The 23,161-nt window shown below is 41.4% G+C and overlaps 1 protein-coding gene across 3 annotated transcripts in view; it reads right to left on the reverse strand.

Moving 5' to 3' along the window:
• CHCHD3 (coiled-coil-helix-coiled-coil-helix domain containing 3) overlaps positions 1 to 23,161 on the reverse strand; it is a 203,986-nt gene that overhangs the window by 90,754 nt on the left and 90,071 nt on the right. For 2 of the 3 annotated variants that reach the window (XM_029073345.2, XM_029073347.2), the window contains exon 5: positions 1,033 to 1,047. The exons of the other annotated variant lie outside the window; for it this stretch is intronic. In XM_029073345.2, coding sequence (XP_028929178.1) covers positions 1,033 to 1,047 — 15 coding nt within the window. The remainder of the gene's footprint in view (positions 1 to 1,032; positions 1,048 to 23,161) is intronic. 3 annotated transcript variants of the gene reach the window in all.

Genomic DNA, 23,161 nt, shown 5'->3' on the forward strand with positions numbered 1-23,161 from the left:
AATGAGATGGAGTCTTTCTTTTTCTGGTTTTAAGGGATGAAGTAAGTCAAATTCTCACCTTCAAATTGCATTTTGTACCAGGCAAGTCAAAAGAATTAAACCATAGCATTTATCTACCACACGAGATATTTTAGACCAAATTAATGCACAACATATATACAGATCCCTGGGGCTGGGTGAAATCCAATGGAGGGTTCTAAAGGAAGATTATGCGACTTATCATCGCCAATGCAGATAGTACCAGCCGGGCAAGTAACCCCCATCGCTAAGAAGGGTTCCATAGGTGATCTCGGCCTTCAAAAACAACGACTAAGAAAGGGGACCGAACTGAAATTTACAGAGACATGAAAGGTTTGGACAGATGATAAAGACTTACTGATCACCCAATTCTACCACACCACCACAAGAGGACTCCCATTAAAGCTTGGAGGTGATAAGTTAAAACCCAACCAAATACTTCACGCGGTGGTAAAATTATGGTTGAAATCTCGCCGGAAGTGGTAAGCCAAAATATCAGTCAGTTTGAGGACTTTGTATTTATAGTTAAGAAATCAATAATAGGTAACAGAAGGGACGTTAATGATATAGCGGAATAGCTTAGCTACTTCAAATGGCATATCTCTAACCGTTCCAATGACTGTCAAGTAATCCGACGATCACACAGTTTCTCCAAGTTTCCTGTTGTCACTGAGGGAAAAGGACTATTGCAGTGGACGAGCTCTGGATTTGCTGCAATCCATGCCACTGCTTATGCTCTTTTTCTCTAGAAAGGTTATTACAGAGATAATGGTTACCAGCTCATCTCCCCTTCTGAAAAGGATAAAAGAAAAAGAAATGGACTCATATTCCTGCCTAAGCAATTAAGTTGAATGGGATTTGCCACAGCCTTTCACCTGCCCTTTGGAGGTAATTAAGAAAATCACCCCCTTTACAGTTGCAATCTTACAATGGGACGTTTGAACAATCTACTATCCGCATGATGAAGTGGGTGCCCTATGCCTGTTTTGGGTTTCCCTCTATTTCATGACTCACCTTTGTTTCTAAGTCCTGCAGCATGTAAAATGAAAAAGAAATTTAATGTAAAAATTTACAACTTTAATGTACTGTATTATAGTACACAATAGTACTAGTATGGTATAGTATATGTAAAAAACAGTCATTTACACAAACCCAAAGCACGGGATTTGCGTAACTGTAGAATTAAATGGCACTTTGTAATGGTGAGTGTGGTCGTCTGGGAAGATGTCAAAGTGAGGTTCATGCCTTTAAAAAAATAGGTACACATATACATATACTAATTAATTAATTAATGAATTAATTACGGTATTTGTTAAGTGCTTATTATGTGCCAAGCACTGGGGTAAATACAAGATAATCAGGTTGTCCCACGTGGGACTCAGTCTTAATCCCCATTTTACAGATGAGGTAACTGAGGCACAGAGAAGTTTAGTGGCTTGCCCAAGGTCACATGGCAGACAAGTGAAGGAGCCGGGACTAGAAGTCGCATCCTCTGACTCCCAAGCCCCTGCTCTTTCCACTAAGCCACGCATATACACACAATCACAGGCCTATAGAGTTCCCTCATTCAACACAGCCTCAAAAACCAGAACTGTCAAGAAAATGATAAAGGTAGAAAATAGTCTATATCAATGTCATTGAAACTTCTTTCCATGTGAACAGTAAAATAGGAACGCAAGGCAGTATAAAACTTTATGGTGAGCAGGCAATTAAGCAATTACGATAACAGCACAATAACAGACAGTTATAAGAAGAAGAATAGTTCCTTATGGTAATGGAAATGATTTCACCTTCTGAACCCCTAATATACCATCATCTGGTTCCCTCTGTGCAGCATCATTCTCTGTCTTGATATTACCCTTCTTGACCCCTAAAACACTTACAAACCAAATAATGTTTCTTTTGTTCACACACAGTAATACAGCAGAATAAAACAAACCAAAAAATGTAATAAGATTCCATTTATGGCTCTTCAGTATTCTCACAGTAATTTAAAAAAGCTTTGGGTGATATAATTCAATGCAAAATACACTGCTTGATCCTGCAAAGGACACTAAGTCAGCCAATGAATTTGCCTTTGAATAGTCAATTAGAACACAAAGGACATACTGCAATGTCCCATTTCACCTACCTAAGATCTATTCCTTTAGAAATTCTAAAAGCAACATGGTAGAGATCGACTATGCATAATAAAGACCAATGAGAACACAATACCCAAGACCTGATAAGACCAGGACAACTGATGAGAACACAAATCCATTCTCATGTCTCCAATGCTAGGATCAATAGTTAAGCCCCACTGGGCAAGTGGGAGGGTGGAAGGAAGGGACAGGAGGCGGAATGGGAGGGCAGAAGAGAAGAGAAAGGGTAAAAGGTGAAGAACGAAAGATAGTGAAAAGAAAAAAACAAACACAGCGTAACACTAAGGCAATAGTGCGCTGCCTGGAAACAGTTAACATGTAAAGAGGAGAGGGGGGGAAAAAAGTCAAACACTAGATCTTTAAGCAAACATGTATCTACTAAAGCAACTGCAGTTAAGGATAGAATCAAACAAGAATGAACTTTAAACACTTTACATAGGACTTTTCTCATTCACAGGCATGGAAATTGCTTTAGGCCTTTAAACTTCTCTGGACACATCAACTGGTTGCAAAATGCATATTTCTATACTTGAACTACTGACTAAAAAAATCTCAAAGCATTGTGGGAATGGGAAAGGAACAAGAATTGAAAGCAATTTATGAAAATGCATCCCCAAACTTCCATAAAAACAAGATTTTTATTTAAGGGTCAAACGTGTTACTATATTATCATTTCTCCAATTCAGAGGTAGATGTCATTATAGGTCACAAAACACAGCTCTAAGGATATGGAGTTAAAAAATAATGATAACACTAATAATTGCGGTATTTGTCAAGTGCTTACTACGTGCCAGGTACTGTGCTAAGCGCTGGGGTGGATACAAGCTAATTCGGTTGGAAACAATCCCTGTCCCATGTAGGGCTCACAGTCTCAATCCCCATTTTATAGATGAGGTAACCGAGGCTCACACAGCAGATGGAGCCCAGATTAGAAGCCATGAACTGCTGATTCCCAGGCCCATGTTCTACCCACTATGCCAGGCTGCCTGTTTGACTGGGGTAGGGAGTGTAGGAGAACGTTCCCATGAGGAAAAATAGAAAGTGAAGTGTTTGACTGTGGATGATGATAAGGATGCTGGAGTGACAGGCAGTAATGAAGGATACAGTGGCTTCTAGTCTCATTTTTTTCCTATATTCTCCAGCCCCCATTCCAAATCTGTCCTTGCAAATAACAAAGCAATAATTAAAATATATTTAGCTAATTTTTATAACCCTCTATCAGAAGAGCCAAACGCAGAAACTTATGTCTGATGAGAACCAGAATCAGTTAACAAGAGTGGAACACAAGGTAAGATAACGAATAGTATAAAGAAAAAAAAAAGTAATCAACTCTCTACCTACTTGATGAAGAGCAAATGAGAAACAGTATGGCTTAGTGGAAAGCCAATGGAACAAGGAGTCAGAGGACCTGAGTTCTAATCCCAGCTCGGCCACTTGTCTGCTGTGGACCTTGGATTAGTCTACTACTTTGTCTATCTGGGCCATTGGGAAAGCCCTCAAGAGTTTACTAACATGAGGATGTTAAAAAAAGTGCTTTTCTGTGCTAAATTCTCATAAATGCTAATTTACTGTAGATTTCTATAGTCTTGTAATCTTTACCTTAGTACTATTCTGTACTTGGGTAAATCTACTACTTACCTACTTTGTGTCTCAGTGTCCTCATCTGTAAAATGGCGATTCATTCTGTGAGCCCCATGTGGGACTTGGACTATATCGGATCTGATTAGTTTGTTTCTACCCCAAGGAAGCAGAGGGCCTGTCACATGTGCTTAACAAATACCATTAAAAAAAGCCTACCAATTCTAAAGGTAGACTTTTCCTTTAAAAGACTGTTTGGCTTTGTAAGATGTTAAAACCCACAATTGTTTTATAAATAACTGAATGCTTTATGATGTTCATCATCTGCCACTTTGTTCAGAAATTTCTAGGCCACAGTGGAGAATGTGTGCTTTCTAAAAGACAGACTGCTTGCTAAGAAAAAATGGTCACCACCTGCTATTAATCTGAAACCAAAAACAAGCCGGGTAATGACATTTAGCAGGTTAACATTCAGACAGTAAAAGTCTCATTTCTCTCCATACTCTACTGGAAGAAGAGCAAGAATGAAATTTCATGATCCTTTTTAAAAATAATAAAGTTAAGTTCTAAGAAATAGGTTTATATCTTACAAGTAATACATAGTGTATGACATAGAAGATTATTAAAACCAGACACTGTGCTCCTGCAGTGCGACAAGTCTGGTTTATGGGCTGAAGGAATTTTCACAATCATCCCCCACATTTCCCTTTTTTCCCTTTGTCTGATGTCAGATGAATACAGGAGAAACGATGACATGATCAAGAACTGACTAATGGCTGGAAATGTCAGTAAAAAGACTGCCTGGCTGTCTTCACAATAAGATCTCTTTTGTCCTACTGGTGCTTTGTATAACCTGAGTTAGCTGGCACCCTCAAGAGATGAAATGCAAAATAAAAATATTAATTGATCTATTCTGCAAATTGTCCCTGTCATACTTTAAGATCTTTCACTCATCTGAAGGAAAGTCACCTTGCCACCAACTTATTTTAGACTTTAGCATAGAGTCTAAGAGAGAAGGGTAGTTATGGGATCCATATTTTCCATAAACACCTTGAGAAGATTCTGACACGCATCTGAATCTAATGACACAGACCTTGAGAATCACTACAATGTAAATGATGTCCGCATTGTGATATGCCCTTCTCTTATCCCATGTAACCTCTAAATCCACACACACCCCAGAAAGTCAATTACCTGAATCTTGGTTACTTCAGTAGTAAAGGTGATATTTGTTAAGCACTTATTATGAGCCACACACTGGGATAGATGCAAGATAAGATCACACACGGGTTTCAAAATCTAGGAGGGAGGACAAATATAGATTCTCCACTTTGCAGATGAGGGAACTGAAGCACAGAGAAGTGACTTGCCCAAAGTCACACAGCAGCCAAGGGGGAGAACTGGGATTAGAACCCAGGTCCCCTGACTCCCCGGTCCGCGCTCTTTCCACTAGGCCGTGCTGCTTCTCAACGGCCAGTTCAGATAATTGAGAGAAAGTCTGGATAACTGGCCAGCTTTGGCTGGCCCATCATCGAGAGCCAAAACCCATTTTGGCCTTCCCTCTAAGCTAATGCTTAATGAATTTTCCTCGATGAATGTCAATACAGCAGAGTTCAGTAATTTAGTTACACTGATGGATCTGTATTGGGACAAGGCGATTCCACAATACAGAGGGAAACTTTTACTTTCATTTTATAAAATGGATGAATCAATCCTCCCTGGTGACTTCCCACAAAACATCACCACTCCTTGACTGCTGCCTCTCCACTCCATCTCCCATTACCTTTTTTACACTTTCCTCCATTTCTTTACTGCCGCGTATCACAGCTCGGAAAAGCATTTCCCTACTGCACTGTGGTTCCCGTACACACTAAGCTAGTGCCATAACAGAGGATAATGTTGTAAAATCAAAACTGATGTGTTGTGTAACTGCAACACGGTATAAATTTGGAAATGGTGCAAGTCACACTCATGTCTCAAAACAAAGTCTAGGGTAACTGCTAAATCATCCCATCCTATTTTTTGGTTGCTTCCGAGACTCCTTATCTGATAGTTGGGTTTTTAAGGCAAGTGGAATTATTTTAGGGTGCCAAATACAATATTTTTCAAGTACAATCTCGGTTCTTTGCAAAAGATATAAAAGCCTCATCCCTCCGAGGCAAGAATGTCTATATGTAGGAAGCCCAAAATAACTTTATTTCTCTGAATCTCCACCACATGGTAAAAAATGTCTGGTGACTGTGGTCAGCAGATAGCTACGGCGCTCTCTGGATACCATTTTCCAACTCGCACTAATGCTCAGAATTATTTTTCCTGAATAGATTGGTTTTAATTTCCCCTTTCAATCTCATTTTGTCTTTCTATCACATATAATCACAACTTTTAAATCTTTCTATTACTTTCTGTCTGTTCAACCCCACTGATTTCATAACGTCTGGAAATTTCATTAAAGTATTCTTTCTTACTTAGGAATCCTAACAAAAAGATTCCTAACTTTAAACACGATTACCCCTCTCCTTCTATACAAATAGAGAGCTCCTTGTGGATAGGGATCACGTCTATCGACTCTATTATACTGTACTTTCCCAACTCCTTATTCATTCATTCATTCAATAGTATATATTGAGCGCTTACTGTGTGCAGATCACTGTATTAAGCGATTGGAATGTACAATTTGGCAAAAGATAGAGACAATCCCTGCCCATTGACAGGCTTACAGTCTAATCGGGGGAGACAGACAAAAACAATAGCAATAAACAGAATCAAGGGGATGTACATCTCATTAACAAAATAATACAGTGCCCAGCTGCACACAGTAAGTGCTCAATACCACTGATTGATAATGAAGGGAACAGAAAGTCTCAAGTAGCAGACCTGTAGAGTTCTTAGAATCAGGATGGAGGAAAGGAAGTAGATCAGACTATCCTCAGCCTCAGTGGTTTTGCCCTTGTGTTCCTGGGACATGCAGGCCCATTTGGTGGCATGAAAGGGGTGGAGAACAGAAAGGCAAATTTCATCTTGGTGCCTTAAGAGTGATAGACTTGGGCTTCTTACAGTGCTCTGCACACAGTACGCACTCAATAAATACGACTGAATGAATGAATTGGGAGCCACGACCGGTTATGAGGAAAAACAGGGAGTTACCATTCCTGTGGAGTTGTGTATATAGAGGTGACTGCTCAGCCAAGTTTTGCAGTGTTCAATTTTATTTCCAGGACTTTCCTCAACACAAACCTTGCCCCTAACTTAAAAACAGGCAAATCACTGCCCCTGAAACTACTGAAAAGAGTGCCACACCAAGGAAAAAAAAAAAGAAAAAAAGGCATGTTCAAGGAGAGATGCCTGTCAAGGGCCCTTTTAAAAAATATGACCCTTAAAGGTTATAATGAAAAGAGCCTTTCAAAAGACATGTCCTGAGGCAACGTGGCTTTTTGGTCAAAAATTTATAGGCAGGATAATGGTGACATAGTTTATGCCGCTGCCTGCTTATATACACTCACAGGTTTAGGAAGAGGCTGAGTATCGGCCGTTGCTTGGGGAAAAATTGCAATCCCATCTAATATCCTCCTTTGGGCTACCTGAGCTACAGGCTTCCCAGCTATCAGTCCCAGATTTAACTGGTGATATATCACTTGGACAGAGACAGCACAAAGAGCAAAACATCGTTAGAAGGTGAAACAAGAGGAAAAAAGGCATTCAGATGTAAACTGAACAGTACTTTAGACTGCCTGTCTATGATGACTACACTGCAATTGAGTAAATTAGAGCCCTGACTTTTTAGCGATTACTGAGTTTGGGTGTAAACAGGCAGAGAGCTTAAAATACACATTTGCAATGATATCTGGACTTATATAATACTTTTCTTCCACAGAGCTGAAAGCAAGTATATATTACACATATATTCACACCACCACCTCCTCCAGGCCCCAAAATTTCATTTAGAAAACACAATAAAAGCAAGTACATTCCAACTCTCAGCCCAGGTATTTGCTTCCTCATCTTTGAGAGAAACATCTGATCCAAAATAATAACATTAATAACCTGGTCACTTTTTGCATTATTAGGAAGTATCTCTCAGAGTTCCTGAAAAAGGAAAACTGAGCCCAGTGTCTTAGATGCAAGATTCACCATTCCCAATGCATGGATGAAGTGAGGTTCCCAACCTCCGGGCATGAAGAGCGAGGCCTGATGTTGAACTTGAGGCTTTGTGCAGGCCCTTGTGTAAGCCTCTAAGGATTAGTTCATCGCCATGCCCTACAAAATAATTATATTTATTAAGCGTTTACTATGTGCCAAGCACTGTACTAAATGCTGGGGTACATACAAGATAATCAAGTAGGAGGGAGGACGGGTATTGAATTCTCATTTTCCAGATGAGGGTACTGAGGCAAAAAGAAATTAAGGGACTTGCCCAAGGTCACAGAGCAGGTAAGTGGTGGAACTGGTACTGGAACCTAGGTCCTCTGACTCCCATCCCTCTGCTCCTTCTACTAGGCTACACTGCTTCCCTATATGAATACTGACTGATGACCAAATGGACATTCATTTGATTTTTATTTCATTCATTTCATATTTCTTTGCCTTGAAATTTGACTCATCATCATCATCATCATCACTAATAGTAAATACTGAATGCCTGCGGGGTACTAATCTCTTTATTAAGTGCTAGGAAGCGTATAATAAAAGTAAAAGATATTATTCCTACACTCACGGGGTTTTTCCATTCAGTGGAGAAGACAGGCCGGCACTCAGAAGGAGCACAAGTTGTCCCACATTGCTTTTTGGGGTTCCATTATTCCTCACCCTTTTCCAAAAAATAAACGTAACCCTTTTTTAATAATAACCAATACTGGAACATCTTCTTTTGAGGTGAGAGATGGACCTGGCTTCAAGAAGTACCATATGTATCGAACTCCACAGCTATCAATGGAGAGACCTATCACCGTGTTTTAATTACTGTCTTGCCCAGACCCTTTGACGGAAGGGCCACTTACTTCAACCCGTCATAACGTGTAGGGGATGGAGGGAGGTTAAGTGATTTACAAGGCAAGGTCAAGTGTCACGATCAGGATCACAGACCCAAGTGGAGAAAAGAGCTAGGATGTGGACCTTGATTCAAATCTTCCATCCGGTTGTTTAGTCACAGTGCCGTAAACATTACTCGGATCCTAAAAACCCCATCTGAGTTCCCTTTTAAGTCGTAATTCCTTAATTAAAATGGAAATTAAGCCATTTTCAACCAACTGGGTTCAACACCAACCCAAGGCTTCACTTCCACAGAGTTAAGTCTTAGAGAGTGCCCCATTACCTTCACAGCCAACATGACTCAGGGCATGGTTTCCACTGATTTCAGGCCAGGAAAGGGGCTGCTTTCATTCCAGGTGCTTTACGCTTAACACAATGTGGAAGGAGACCTGCACTTTATCTCAGTCCAGATTATTAACCCTGCCCACGTCATCTCAAAATCCTAATTCAACAGGCGGATTTGGGGCTGGCTAATTTCTTAAATACACTGGCAAAAGGTTATATGGGGCGAGATTACAACATGGCTTCCGAACGAATGTCTGGAAAGCAACTGAGCGATCTGTCTGGATGAGCCTAATGTTTGGGAATGGGAGGCGAAGGGGCTTGGATTCGATTAAGTTCTTGACCTGCTGCCTGACCCTCTCGCCAAATAAATTAGATACTTCTGCAGCAAAAGAAGACGGCATTCAAAGCCTCTGGAATGGAAAACTCCTAAGAAAGGCTGCCAATCAGCTTGCGCTGGCTACAGCAAAGGCGCTTCTGACTTCGCTATTAGCTTAGTGCAAAGCAGCTGTAATGGAAGTTGAATTCCTGTTCCTTTGGGCCACCCCCTGACCTCAAAAAAACAAACTTCTTGGAAAAGTCACTAAAAAGGAGAATGGGGTGCCACAAAAGTCGCAGAAGAGGAGTTAAAATTCTACATTATTCTACCCGGGGGTCAGGGGAGAAAAGAAAGGTTTAGAGATGCAGCTAACACAGTAGAAGAGCTCAAGAGCGATGTGGTGTAACCTCAGACTCGGCTCCCAAAACAATTCATTATCCCTTCTGAGATGCTGAAGAAAAAATAGAGTTGGTATCGCACCAATCTTTCTAGGCTCTTCATCAACATTTAACACTCACAGAAGGCAGGAGCACAGACCGAGGGGAAGATTGGGAGAAAACTGTTAGTTAATGTTACAGATTAGGCTGCTTTTTTTTTTAATGGTATTTGTTTAATAATAATAATGTTGGTATTTGTTAAGCGCTTACTATGTGCCGAGCACTGTTCTAAGCGCTGGGGTAGACACAGGGGAATCAGGTTGTCCCACGTGGGGCTCACAGTCTTAATCCCCATTTTACAGATGAGGGAACTGAGGCACAGAGAAGTTAAGTGACTTGCCCACAGTCACACAGCCGACAAGTGGCAGAGCTGGGATTTGAACTCATGAGCCCTGACTCCAAAGCCCGTACTCTTTCCACTGAGCCACGCTGCTTGTTTAGTATTTGCCAGGCACTGTTCTAAGCGCTAGGGTAGACACACGGTAATTGGGTTGGCCCCAGTCCATGTCCCAGGCAGTCTTATTCCCCATTTTACAGATGAGGTAACTGAGATACAGAAGTGAAGTGACTTACCCAAGGTCACACAGCAGACACATGGCAGCGCTGGTATTAGGTCCTTCTAACTCCCGGGCCTGCGCTTTAACCACTAGGCCATGCTGCTTCCCCTACGGACGACTAGACAAACAGGGAGATCCTGTCGGTGGGGAGATCCTTCCGTTGGGAAGTCAAGGAACTGGCTGGGCCCACCAAGAGCTCTGTAGTCTCCCCGCTTCATCTTGCACAGCAGTGTGTTCCTGGCCACCGGACGTTTGGAAAATGGAGAAAGAAGAATTCTTTTCCAGCACTTGCCACGGAGGATGCAGAATGTATAGGAGCAGAGTACCACTGTCCACGATTTCTTCTTCTGACCCTCCTTTAAAGCAGGGAGATAGATTGATGAAGCAGGACACACACCCACCCACACACACATAAGAGAATGTGAAAAAGTGTGTGTGGGGGGAGACAGAGAGAGAGAGTTGGGTTTGCAGGCACATGTACTCACAGGGGCTGAAGAGGAAAGGGATTGGGTAATTGCTTGTAAAGCCCTATAACAGAGGTCATAAGAAGAAGGGATGTAGTTAACACATTTAATGAATATTTCCCACTTCTACAAGTGGGCAACCAAACCCTGAAATTCACTACGGTTAAGGATGCACAGACCAGTGGTTTCTAAGCTTTTCTTTAAAGGATACCTTTGTACCTGAAGAATTTCACAGCTTCCCAGCCCCATCACACTTCTTAATGGTACTTCCCTTAATTCTTTGAGTCAAATTTCCTCTACGCTCACAAAATCCCCCAAATCTTATTCTTTCTTATGTCCTGCTCATGTAACAATACCATCAAAAACTGACTTTTCTTTTGGATTCCTTCCGTGACTGACATCTTCAATCACTTACTCTCTGATGGCTCCTTCCCCTATGCCTTCAAATACCTTTCCTTATCCCTTATCCAAAAATAGCCTTCCTCTGGATCCAATTACACCCTCTAGCTATCGGCTCATAACCAGGAGACACAGAATTGGTCTCTTCACTCAAATAATCAAGCGTATTTATCAAACACCTTCCGAGTGCTTAGTACTATACTAAATGCTTGACAAAGAACATTACCAAGATATATGTTTCCTGCCCTCGAGTTTACAATGTCATTGAAGAAACGAATAATTACATACAAATAGTGAAAAACAAGGGAAGAATAAGGATCTGTAAAGTAGAGAAGCAGTGTGGTCTAATGGATAGAGCATGGGTCTGGGAGCCAGAAGGAACTGGTTCTAATCCTGGCTCCACCACCTGTTTGTTGGGTGACCTTGGGCAAATCACTTAACTTCTCTGTGCCTTAGCTACCTCATCTGTAAAATGGGGATGAAGACTGTGAGCCCCATGTGGGGCACACACTGTGTCCAACCTGATTACTTTCTATCTACCCCAGGGCTTAGAACAGAGCCTCGCACTTAGAAAGCGGTTAACAAATACCAGAAAAATGATACACAAATTTATCAAGGTGACACAGCTAAATAACTGAAGAAAAATAAACATTTAATTAAATTAAATTAAGCATATACACATCAGCTAAGCTGGGAAGAGAGACTTGGAAGTCTGACGGGAGATAAGGGAAAATTGAGAAAAAAAGAGGAGGCGACATAAGTGGGTGGAAGTGAAAGTTACATGGGCAGAGTCTACCTATGGGATGAGGTGAAAGGTTTGAGGGGTGAAGATGTGATAGGCCGATGAATAAAGGAAAGGTCAGCATTAAAACAGACTTGACAGTGGAGGAGAGGTCAGTTGGTGGGGTATGAGATTAGAGGGTAGGGTAAGGGGGTGGTCAAGAGGCCATCAATGCGAAATCGAAATTAGATTATTTCAAACATACTCAGTATGCTGTTCCACAGAATAAACTGTAAATGGTATATGTGAGAGAGGTGCCCTTACTTCACGATAAGAGCCTCATTCTAGTATTGTACATTAGAAGAACTAAAAAGCACAAAGCATTGGAAAAGAAGGGTATTAAAAATAACTTCAATTTCTTAATTTATGGGTTGGTCAGACCTTTGGGTTATTAAAGCACCCTTCAGTTTTCTTGTTTAAAACACAAGAAAGGACCTCTTTCGCTAAGCCCAACCCTACCCCTACCACACTGCAGACAAAAGGGGGGGTAACAAACCTGCATTGAATTATTTAATGGACTGATGGTTCTAATATATTTTGGCTTACAACAGGGAATGGATCTTCAGCAGCACGTTCTGATTTTTTCAGAAATCTAGAAAGGGGAGGGAAAAATTACAGTGACCCATGAGTTCAAATTGCGGGGTGCCTTTCCAGTATTTTCTTTAAGGTCCCACAACTCGGTATGAAGAGATTCTGGAAATATGTCAATTCAAATATATTTCTGCAAGGGCCCTGTCAACAGAATACAGTAAAGGGGCAGGCATCACAAAGAAAACAAAACTTCTGCCTCTTATTCTCTCTCTTAAAAAAATAAATAATAAAAAACCATTACAAAGCACTCAGCATGCAGTAATATCAAGCCCTCTGAGTGCTACGTGCCTTGAGAGAGATCTAAGGCGGCAACAAATTAAACTAGATCCCATTTCTTTAAGGTCCGCAATGGAAAAGAGCTGCGGAATTCTGGTGGTGAACCTGTGTTCCTTTGATATCCACTGTAATAGAAAAGCAAGATGACAGGTTCAAATGAAAATTATTTATAATGGATGAAAGTGGATCTACAACTTTCGACTCAGACGTTCGGGAGGGGAAAAAGAGTAAGAAGATGGGAAGGAAATGAAGTCGATCCCCAACACTCGAAAAGGAACAATAGCAGCGATAATAATAGCAACAATTAGGAGACGATAATTTACGCTATGTACACCAAGCGATTGGAAGAGGTACACTTACCCTTTCATAAAGGGTTGGTTTTGTGACAACTTAGTATACTGGCAGCGTGGCACCTATCAGAGGGTGATGCAGGTGAATGTTGGCAAGTACCCCTTTAACAGTACCCCATTCCGGTGCTTGAATTCACTTCCATATTGCTCAAATTACCCAACTCCTTGCCAACTATAACTCAGGCTACATAAACGTGAACAGTGAGAGGAAGACGTTTTCCCAGTGCCTAACCACAGCAATAAACTGAGTTAACTGAATGATTTACACAGGCCTTGGTCTGCCAAGAACAAGGCGACTCCTTAAGCCTGGAGATCTTTCCAGTGCCTAGCAATTAGTGAAAATGTAACTGCAGATGTCTGAGTGAATCAAAGAAAACGGTCTCGGGTTATTCCCCGCCCCCAACCGAACATCCTACTGACATCAACATAAGAGTTTTGCTGACAACTTAGAGGCGTAAGCTCATTGTGGGCCGGGAATGTGTCTACCGACTCTGTGGTATCATATTCTTCCAAGCACTTAGTACAATGCTCAATAATACCACCGACTGATTGATTAGCCCAAGGATACCACCAAGCTCTACCTTCGGGGTCTGTTAAATAAGCTTTACTCCATATGCTAAGGGATTGTGTAAGCTCATAACATTTTATTACAGTAAATACGCCACTACAGTATTTCAAAGTCTTTCTCTTCTTTGCTATCCTATAAGTAGTACGTGATAATTTCACCAGAACGAGGTTTTCAATCCACCAGGTTCGAATATCATTTTTCACTCAACTATCAGAATTTCTATATCCATCTATCTGCTGCATTATTTTATGAACATCACTGGTACAAGTGCCAGAAAAATGGCCATTCTTGTTTCAATTTAGACACAAAGGCACTGAAACCTGGCATCCAGTCCCAAGTGCTATGGATGGCAATAAACCAGGTAGGTATGTATGACTTAACCCCACATCCTGATTCCAATTTCTCATTGCCCAAGCAGGGCAAGTAGGTGATTTTATAAGATATTCAGCGGTGCACCCATGCTTAGGATTGAGTCCTCCGAGTCAAATGGCCTTTTACAGCTGCCTTAAATCTCTAACGAAACATTTAGCAGAGCTTGCTGCCCATATAAGGATGAACCTGGCAAGTTAAGAATGGCCTGCATCCAAAAGAAAAGGTTATTTTTAACAAAAAAGACTCTGTTAAAATAGCTGCACCAGTTAAGTATCTATTAAGAGGTTCGTAAAAATAGACAAACTTGAATTTAACAGTATTCTGGGGATGGTGAATCTGTCTCTATTATGAGTTTAGACTACCAGATTTTAGAACCATTACGAGAAGCTAACACTACTTCAAGGCTTACACGCTTTACTTTCAAAAAGAAAAAAATAAGTAGAGCAAAATTGGTTACTTTCTCTATAGTTGATTCTGCTAACAGAAGTTTCCCAAGATTCCCAAGCCTCCAGGTTTGTCAGTTCATCCCAAGCAGAAAGGATGTCTTTTCACCTGAAGCATGCACTTTCTGACGATGGAAAATTTCACCTTTAAAGGCTAAGTCCCATCCTTCAAAACAATTGATGCTACAGAAAATGAATCAAAAGGCAGGTTGAGAAGTTTACGAAGTCTAATGTTTCCCAAAGGCCTTGGCGGTGTGGTTTAATTGAAAGAACTGGACCTAGTAATCAGAGAATTTGGGTTCTAATCCTGCCTGTGCCACTTCTTGTTGTGTGAGCTTGGGCAAGTCACTCAACTGCTCTGGGCATCGGTTTCCTCATCTGTAAAATGAGGATTAAATGCCTATTCTTCCTCCCACTTAGACGATAAGCTCCGTATGGGGTAGGGACTATGTCCAAACTGGTTATCTTGTATCTACCCTCAGCATTTGTTACAGTACCTGCCCAAAGAAAGCACTTAAAAAATATTATTATTATTATTTTAGCCTCCACTGCAGCCATCTAACTCTAAGATGTGATGCAAGAACTATTTTTTGCACTCCAGCCCCAGAAGGTACCAGAAAATACTATATTAGGGAAGCTGGATACAAAACCCCGGAGACGAGCTCTTGAGTTAGGTCCTAATGGTCCATGGCTTCAAAATCATTTGTTCTGTGTGATGTGATCCCCAATTACATTAATCCTATTTATTAAGCATTTCCTGCATGCAGAGCACTGTATTAAGCAGTTGGGAAATCCCAGCTCTGCCACGTGTGTGCTCTATGACCTCGGGCAAATCACTTCACTTCTTTGTGCCTCGGTTACCTCATCTGTAAAATGGGGATTAAGACTATTAAAACTGTGAGCCCCATGTGGGACATGGACTGGGCCCAACCTTATTACTTTGTATCTTCTCCTGTGCTTAAGACAATGACTGGCATATAGTAAGCAGTTAATACTGCAATTATTATTATTATTATTATATTATTATTATTACACTACAACAATCCAATCTGCTGGATACAGATTCAGGATAAAAACAGGAATGCTCATCTTCTGCAGACCCTACAACTAAGAACAACTAAGAGAACTAGTCATGGACCACTAGACCTAACTCAAGGGCTCATCTCAAGGGTTTTGTATCCAGCTTCTCTAACGTAGTATTTTCTGGTTTCCCAACCTCTTGAAGCCCCCCCGCAGCAGGCCCCAGGATCCAAACTGAATAAAGGTGTGTTGAGGCAGTACTCCTGGGCAGTTGCTGTCTATTGGATGGACGTTTTGATCGGGATCAGGAAGATGTGGTCTCATGGGAACGGAAAAACAAAGACACTTTCAAGTTCTCTTAGTTCTCAAGGTCTCCCACACTCCCATTTCCAGGCTTTGGTCTCTGGGACCACCTGGCCTCTTTACAAGGCTATTCTAAAGTAGCCAGTGATCAGAAAATTTTGAAAGTCGTTTTTAAAGTGCATCAATGTTCCACAGTACTATTTTTAGACATTTGTTCAATGCATCAGCATCCTGACTGGTAGTCATTCTTTACTAGAAGCATGCCACTGAAAGATGAGTTATAATCAGCCTTTAGCACAAGCACCAATCACATAGAAAGCTTTTTTAAAAAAAAAAACTCTCTACCTTTAAAAAGTGCACTATGATTCATCTGATAAAAAGCTATTTGCACTCTTACTGGTCAATACAAATGCACTGAAAATCTGAAGAGCTGTAAAAGGAGATACACTCCCATATTCAACCCCCCCACACAAACGGACACTTGAATTTAATACCATTTCTTTTATTATTTCTAAAAAGGAGATACCCACTGTGCAGCAGGTGGTGTGCAATATAATGCAGCTTTTACACTGCCTTATAAAATCAAGCGAACAGCCAATTGTGAGTTAGAAATAGCATGAAATTTTTAGTTTGGAAGCCCAAGGGACCTCCAGGTGACATTGAAATTGTTCTGTAATGCTGAAAGAATGGTTTTATTTAAGACCCACCACATTCAAGGAGGGCATCTTTAGCATTTTAATTTTTATTTCAGAACTAACTAACCCCGTTGGTCAGATGTAGGCTCGGCAGACACAGCGGCCCATCCATCAATCAATCAACTGTAGCTAGGTTTCCACCAGCGGTCCCTGACGCCAATTAGGAAACTGAAATAGCAAAGCTGCTGCTACCAGGTTACATTTTGCCAATTAGAGCTTGCCCAGAATGTGCTCTACCGATGAAGACTAGAGCTCTGGGTCAGGAGAGAGAGGTGAAAAGCACCTCACGTAATGTGACATGAGAAAAGAAAGATTGCGGGAGGGAAGTAAGAAACGCAGCAAAACACTCCAAAATCAAAAGGTGTTTTTTATTGTTAAATGGTCAAAGAAAAGGGGACATTAAAACAAAGAAAGAGTCAAAGCAAAGCTGCCTCTGCTGCCAGCCCTAAAGAATCTTCCCACTGGCCTCTGAAGCCCGGAGGCCAACAGTGCTGAAGCAGCACCAAGCCTGACCTGAGATTTTTTTTTTGTTGGTTTGAGAATTTACAAGGTAAGAAGAGTTTGGTGGATACACCTACACCTGTCAACTGCCTCCTCTTCCTCCCCTCCTCCCTCCCCGGCCACAAAAGACAAACACATCAAGGTGTGATGAGAAATGATTATTGCCGATTTCCCAAATCTTTTTTTTTCTCAAGGGTGGGGGAGGTTGGGCCAGCCCTAAGGGAGAGAAGGAAATAAGGGGGATGAGTCTACGCTCACTTCGACAAAAATTCTTCTGGCCTTCTAGCCAAGTAGACTTTTTACCCTCTATTGCTCCAAATCCTTCAAAGCCATCCGAGGGCGTCTCCCCCAATTAGACTGTGAGCCGGTCACTGGGCAGGGATTGTCTCTATCTGGTGCCGAATTGCACATTCCAAGCGCTTAGTACAGTGCTCTGCACACAGTAAGCATTCAATAAATACTACTGAATGAATGAATGAATGAGTGACTGTAACAATGCCTTGATCTTTTTAACTGCTGGAGCAAGTTAATCTAAAACAAGAGTGGATAGGTAAACTGCCTGGAAATCCCAGCTAATCCTATCACATTCCCACCCTCCACACTCCATCCGGATGATGACAAGTTTGTTCCTTTCCACACTAATAATAATGTTGGCATTTGTTAAGCCCTTACTATGTGCAAAGCACTGTTCTAAGCACTGGGGAGGATACAAGGTGATCAGGTTGCCCCACGTGGGGCTCACAGTCTTAATCCCCATTTTACGGATGAGGTAACTGAGGTCCAGAGAAGTTAAGTGACTTGCCCAAAGTCACACAGCTGACAAGTGGCAGAGCCGGGATTTGAACGCATGATCTCTGACTCCCCAGCCCGTGCTCTTTCCACTGAGTCACGCTGCTTCTCTAGTAGCTTAGGTGAGTGCTCAGGTTATTACTGTTTTTACTTTATAAAAAAGCATGGTTAACTTTTTAAGTTTGGGCCGGGTCAGCAGAAGGACCACTCTACCTGTACGACATGTTAACGTGTTCTACTTAAAAGCAGCTCTGAGGTGTGTTTCCTCTGACCATTTCTACTCTACAATCTTTACAGTTCAGCACCGTGTCCACCACGTCACCTGCCACAAAGTGGGCCCGGAATAGATTTTAAATTGAATGGTGACTCAAGGTAATTATCTGATTTTAAGAAATTCCCTATGAAGCCAATAGCAGGACATTCCAACAAGGAGAGAGAGTGTTCCTCGCGGTCGAGGAACAAAATGGGCCCAGGGAAATTCTGCAGTCAATTAAAGTAGCACCCACAGTCTTGCACTTTGATGACCTTCTCCCCTTTAAGAGCTGGTCAAAAGCCTGGCTCTGGTCCACCTAAACGTACAGTGCCTTTTCTAATCCGGTTTGTCAATTCATTCAATCGCATTTATTGAGCGCTTACCGTGTGCAGAGCACCGTACTAAACGCTTGGAATGCACAGTTCGGCAACCGATAGAGACACTCCCTGCCCAACGACGGGCTCACAGTCTAAAAGACTGCGCCAATCACAGGTAAACCGTGGACAGGGGAGCTGATTCACGTTCCTGAAACTTTGTTAATGCAATTTCAATCCAAGCAGTCATAGGGTGCAAAAGGAAATCGAAAACGTATATCATAACAGGTATGAGGACTATTTACTGAGCATCTGGGCTCTACGCTGATCACTGCTGCAGGCAGTTATGGAATGTAGCAAAATTTTACTGAAGGAGTCACACGGGTAGTTTGCCCCACTTAGAAATCGATTGCTATGCGCGTCGATTGGCCGACGCACCAACAATAAATGTATCACCACTAGGCATAAAAATATCTTCTATACATTTGGTTCTTTTATATCATAAGGGTTACATTTCTAGCAAATCCTGTATTAAGGAAAACTTGTAGTACAGTATGGACACGGTCACTGGTACCACAAACATATGAACAACTGTTTCTTCCAACATCACAATCACATTCTACTCCAAACAGATTGTCAGATTGAACATTCTCTCACTCCCCAGTGGCATGGCCTAGTGGAAAGAATACGGGCCAGCGAGTCAAAAGGCCTGGATTTTAATCCCAGCTCTGTCACCTGCTTACTATGTGATGCTGGGCAAATCGCCTAATTTATCTGTGCCTCAGTTTCCTAATTTGTAAGGTAGGGGTTTGACACCTGTTCTCCCTCCCTCTCAGTGCGTGCGATAGGAAACTGTTGTTCATTCGATTATCCGATTACCTATCCCAGCTCTTAGCAGAGTGCTTGACACCTAGTAAGAACTTTAAAATACCCCATTATCATTATTATTATTATTATTATTATTAACGGTGTTCAAACCAAAATATGCAGTAAAAGTAGGCATTTTGGAAGAACGGGGTGTATTGATGTGCTGTCCCAACTGGTCTTGTTGGAACACGCTCGCGTCCTTCTTGCTATAGGACTGTCCACCAATGAAAATCTCAACTTCTTGACCCTCCTACCAACCACAGGCTTGTCGTTACTATTGCTTTCCGTTAAACTAACAGTTTACATGAGGCTAAACACAGTTTGGTAGCCATTGTTAAGAAAATTGGAGTTGCTCAGGCATAGCTGCAGTTAGTGATGCTATTTGTTTGGAAGCCTTGTGATTCACTGAAATCACTAGCAATTGTTTAGCAAGTAATTAAACTATAAAGCTGAGACCTGTGATTTTCCATCTTTTGAAAGCAATAATCATCAAAATTCCAAGTACCATTTAACTGATTCCCTTCTACGCATGCTGGCAACATTTATGTTGTTGTCACTCATCCAGTTACAGCGTGTATAAACCTAGATTATGGGCTTTGTGGTAATGATACGCCGCTCAACTATTTTTTTGAGCATGAGAGGTTGAAGAAAAAAAACTCACGTACAACAGATTTAATTAAGAGGACAGGACATACGATGTTTAGGATTCCAGCTCACTGATATGGATGGCAATTTGAGGTTTTATAGAACCATTCTAAAAATCCTATTTCAAGGGGACCTGAAATACTAAAATAACTGGACTGTTGTTCCTATAACCTTTTCCAAACCTAAGAATGCATTATATAAATTTCACAATTCCCCTAAGTGCCTTTAAAATTACAGGCAATTTAGACCATGATTCATGCACCATGCTCTGACTGCATGCAATTTTTTTTTTACTTCTCATCTCAATTATATCTTAATATTATGGGGGCCGAAATGCATTAAATAAATCATATTTCACAGACTCCTAGCAAAGTAATAATACTTACATGCATTTTAGAAGAAATTGCCCTGCATTATAAATGTATTCATAATGTCATTACCTTACTTTCCGCATTGACTGAAATATTAGGCAGCAGTGACTGCTTCAAGCTATTGCTGGAAGCTTTTAGCAAACCTTATGTTTATTCTGCTGCTGGCAATTAGCTCTGTTAGTTAATATAATCCAACGTTTACAAACAGCAATTTACTCCATATATAAACCAGCTCCTGTAATTAGTGAGACATTGTTATTGATTAAGATTTAATATGGTGGTTGCTTTTTCTGCAATGTGCCGCATAAAGGGAATGATTAGTCATTTGTCAGAGGACAGGTCTTATTTAGAGCCCCTTACTGACGTTACAGAAAAGGAAACACTTCTCTAAAATAGGTATCCCTAAAAGATCCAGATATTATAGATCTTCACCACTGAAGTAGAAGCGATGGGTGTCTAACAACTATCTCCACAGACCCACAATACTTAGGTAACAAACCACAGTTCTCATTAAGAATCTATATTTGGCTAGTGGAATGTAATTTTGAGACATGCTGTTGATGCATATCCATCTCTAAACGTTCCGCATTTCAACAAACCCACTAAAAGATGACAGTCCCAAATACAGGGATTTGCTCAGGAAGAACTGTTCATAATCAAAACATTAAAGAGTCTTTTAGACTAAGTGTGGGTCTGTGGGACTTGTTCCCCTGAGATTAATAACTACTAGCAGTATCAGTAATAGCATTTATTGAGGACTCACTGGGTACAATGCACAATTCTAAGTACTTTTGCTGTGCAAAACAAGCAAGTGACACATTTCCTGTCCACAAGGAGCTTACTTACACTCTACTTGGGGGGATGGACACAAAAAAATCGATAGATTCAGTGAAAGAAATGTACAACTGAACCAACATACACGTATGAGTGCTGAAGACGAGTTCAAATGAGGATGGAGTGGAGTAGTCCTTCAAGCTACTGGCTCCTCTTAGAATACAGGCCAAATTCTTCAACACAGAGCACACAAACATGAGTTTCACGGAATGAGAAAATGCCCTTCCTCAAAGAATTAACGATTTACAGGAGTGATACTGTGAAGGCAGAAAATGCATGTGTCACTCTCATCAGCAATATTACTCTTAATGAGAAAGCCAAGTACAGAAACTACAGAACACACCTTTTTCATTCAGATGTGTTGCAGATAAAGACTAGATTAGTCACAGTTACCTAAAGGAATCTGAGCATTTAACACTTAAACATCACACAGTAATGTTAACTGTAGTTGCCGGGTAATTTCGGCCTATTTAATTACAGTCTTCAAATCATTTAACACCTCCTTTCAGCATACCAACGGAAGCTGAGTATGTGCAAGTGTGGAACAAAGGCTTATTAAAATTACTAAATATTAACAACTTCGTCAAATGTCTCATTGGAAGAGGTAATGAGGCAACTCTAAAACCTGACCTCAAAGGTAGTTTCCGCCATTATAAAACAAAGTTCCAACCTGCGTTCAACCTGATTACCTTGTATCTACCCCGGTACTTAGAACACCGCCTGGCACACAGTAAATGCTTAACAAAGACCATAAACTAAATTTCACATGTCTCGACAGAGTTAACACCCACCCCCAGTCACATGAAAACAAACAAAAAAAGGAAAATTATCTGTATGATAACCAAATTCCTAATATTTATAACTAGAATCTATATGACTTATTTGTGTACTTATCTGTTTACTTAGTTTGGGGGATATGTCTGTACAACATGAGTTTCACACCACATTTAATTTTATCCCAGATAGGAGGACTTTCCGGTCAATGTCCTCGTGCAGAAATACACCCCCACTGAGTCGAGTTAAAAACCTTTTGTGGAAGTTAGCCTGGCTGCACAGCTTGAATAGTTGTTAGAATAAGATGATCAGAAATCACATTAGGTGACAAAGGAGCAGGGGTGGGGCCAAACAGAGGGAATGGGAGAGAAAAAAAGGAAGAGTGGAAAAAGAGAAAGAGGAGGAGGAGATGGGGAGTAAGGAAAAGGGGAAAGGGAGAGAGGAAAGAGAAATGGGAACTGACAGGGAAAGGGGAAAGACTGGAAAGGAAAAATAAAGGGGGGCAGTTCAGAAAGACGGGGCTACCACCCATCGCCAGAGACAGGCTGCAGTGGCAGAAGGCGATCCGAAGCTGTGGTGGGGAACAGCTGGGGATCAAAGGCAATCATGGCTGCCGATTACACCACCACTAGCCCGGTCGGGACAAGAAAATCGTGGCACCGTGGGAGGAAGCATCTCCATCCGAAGAGACGCCACATCTTCGAAGGCCGTGGTCGCTGCTGTTCTAAAAGTAGGGCTCGTCTGCCTTCTTTCTAGGGGTTGCCTAAAGCAGCTGCAAACACCATCCCTAACATCACCACCCTTGCCACTGCAGTAGAGGGGATGGCTCCTGAAATCCCGGCCGAAGGAAGGTCCTTTTACGGATCCTGCCGTAGGCTATTTGGGTGACAGAAGGGTTCACTGAAAATGGGACCATTCTATCTGATGAGGGACTTTTGATCACCTTTCTCGGGGCCTGGAATGTTCTAATTTAAGCTCACTTGGGCCTTTATGAGGGCTAGGAATAGTCTACTGAAAACACAGTTGGGGACACTAAGAGACATTAAAATGGAATGGAATTTACCGCTGCCTTCCGCGAATGCTCTGTTCGGGCAGACGTACTCTTCATGTCAGCTAAGACTCTCGAGTGACTGGTCGTTGATGGTCTTTAAAGGAAAGGGCTTGCCCGGTCAGGGCTTGATCAGAGTGACTAGC

The sequence above is a fragment of the Ornithorhynchus anatinus genome, chromosome 10 (genome assembly GCF_004115215.2).
Source record: "Ornithorhynchus anatinus isolate Pmale09 chromosome 10, mOrnAna1.pri.v4, whole genome shotgun sequence".
NCBI lineage: Eukaryota > Metazoa > Chordata > Mammalia > Monotremata > Ornithorhynchidae > Ornithorhynchus > Ornithorhynchus anatinus.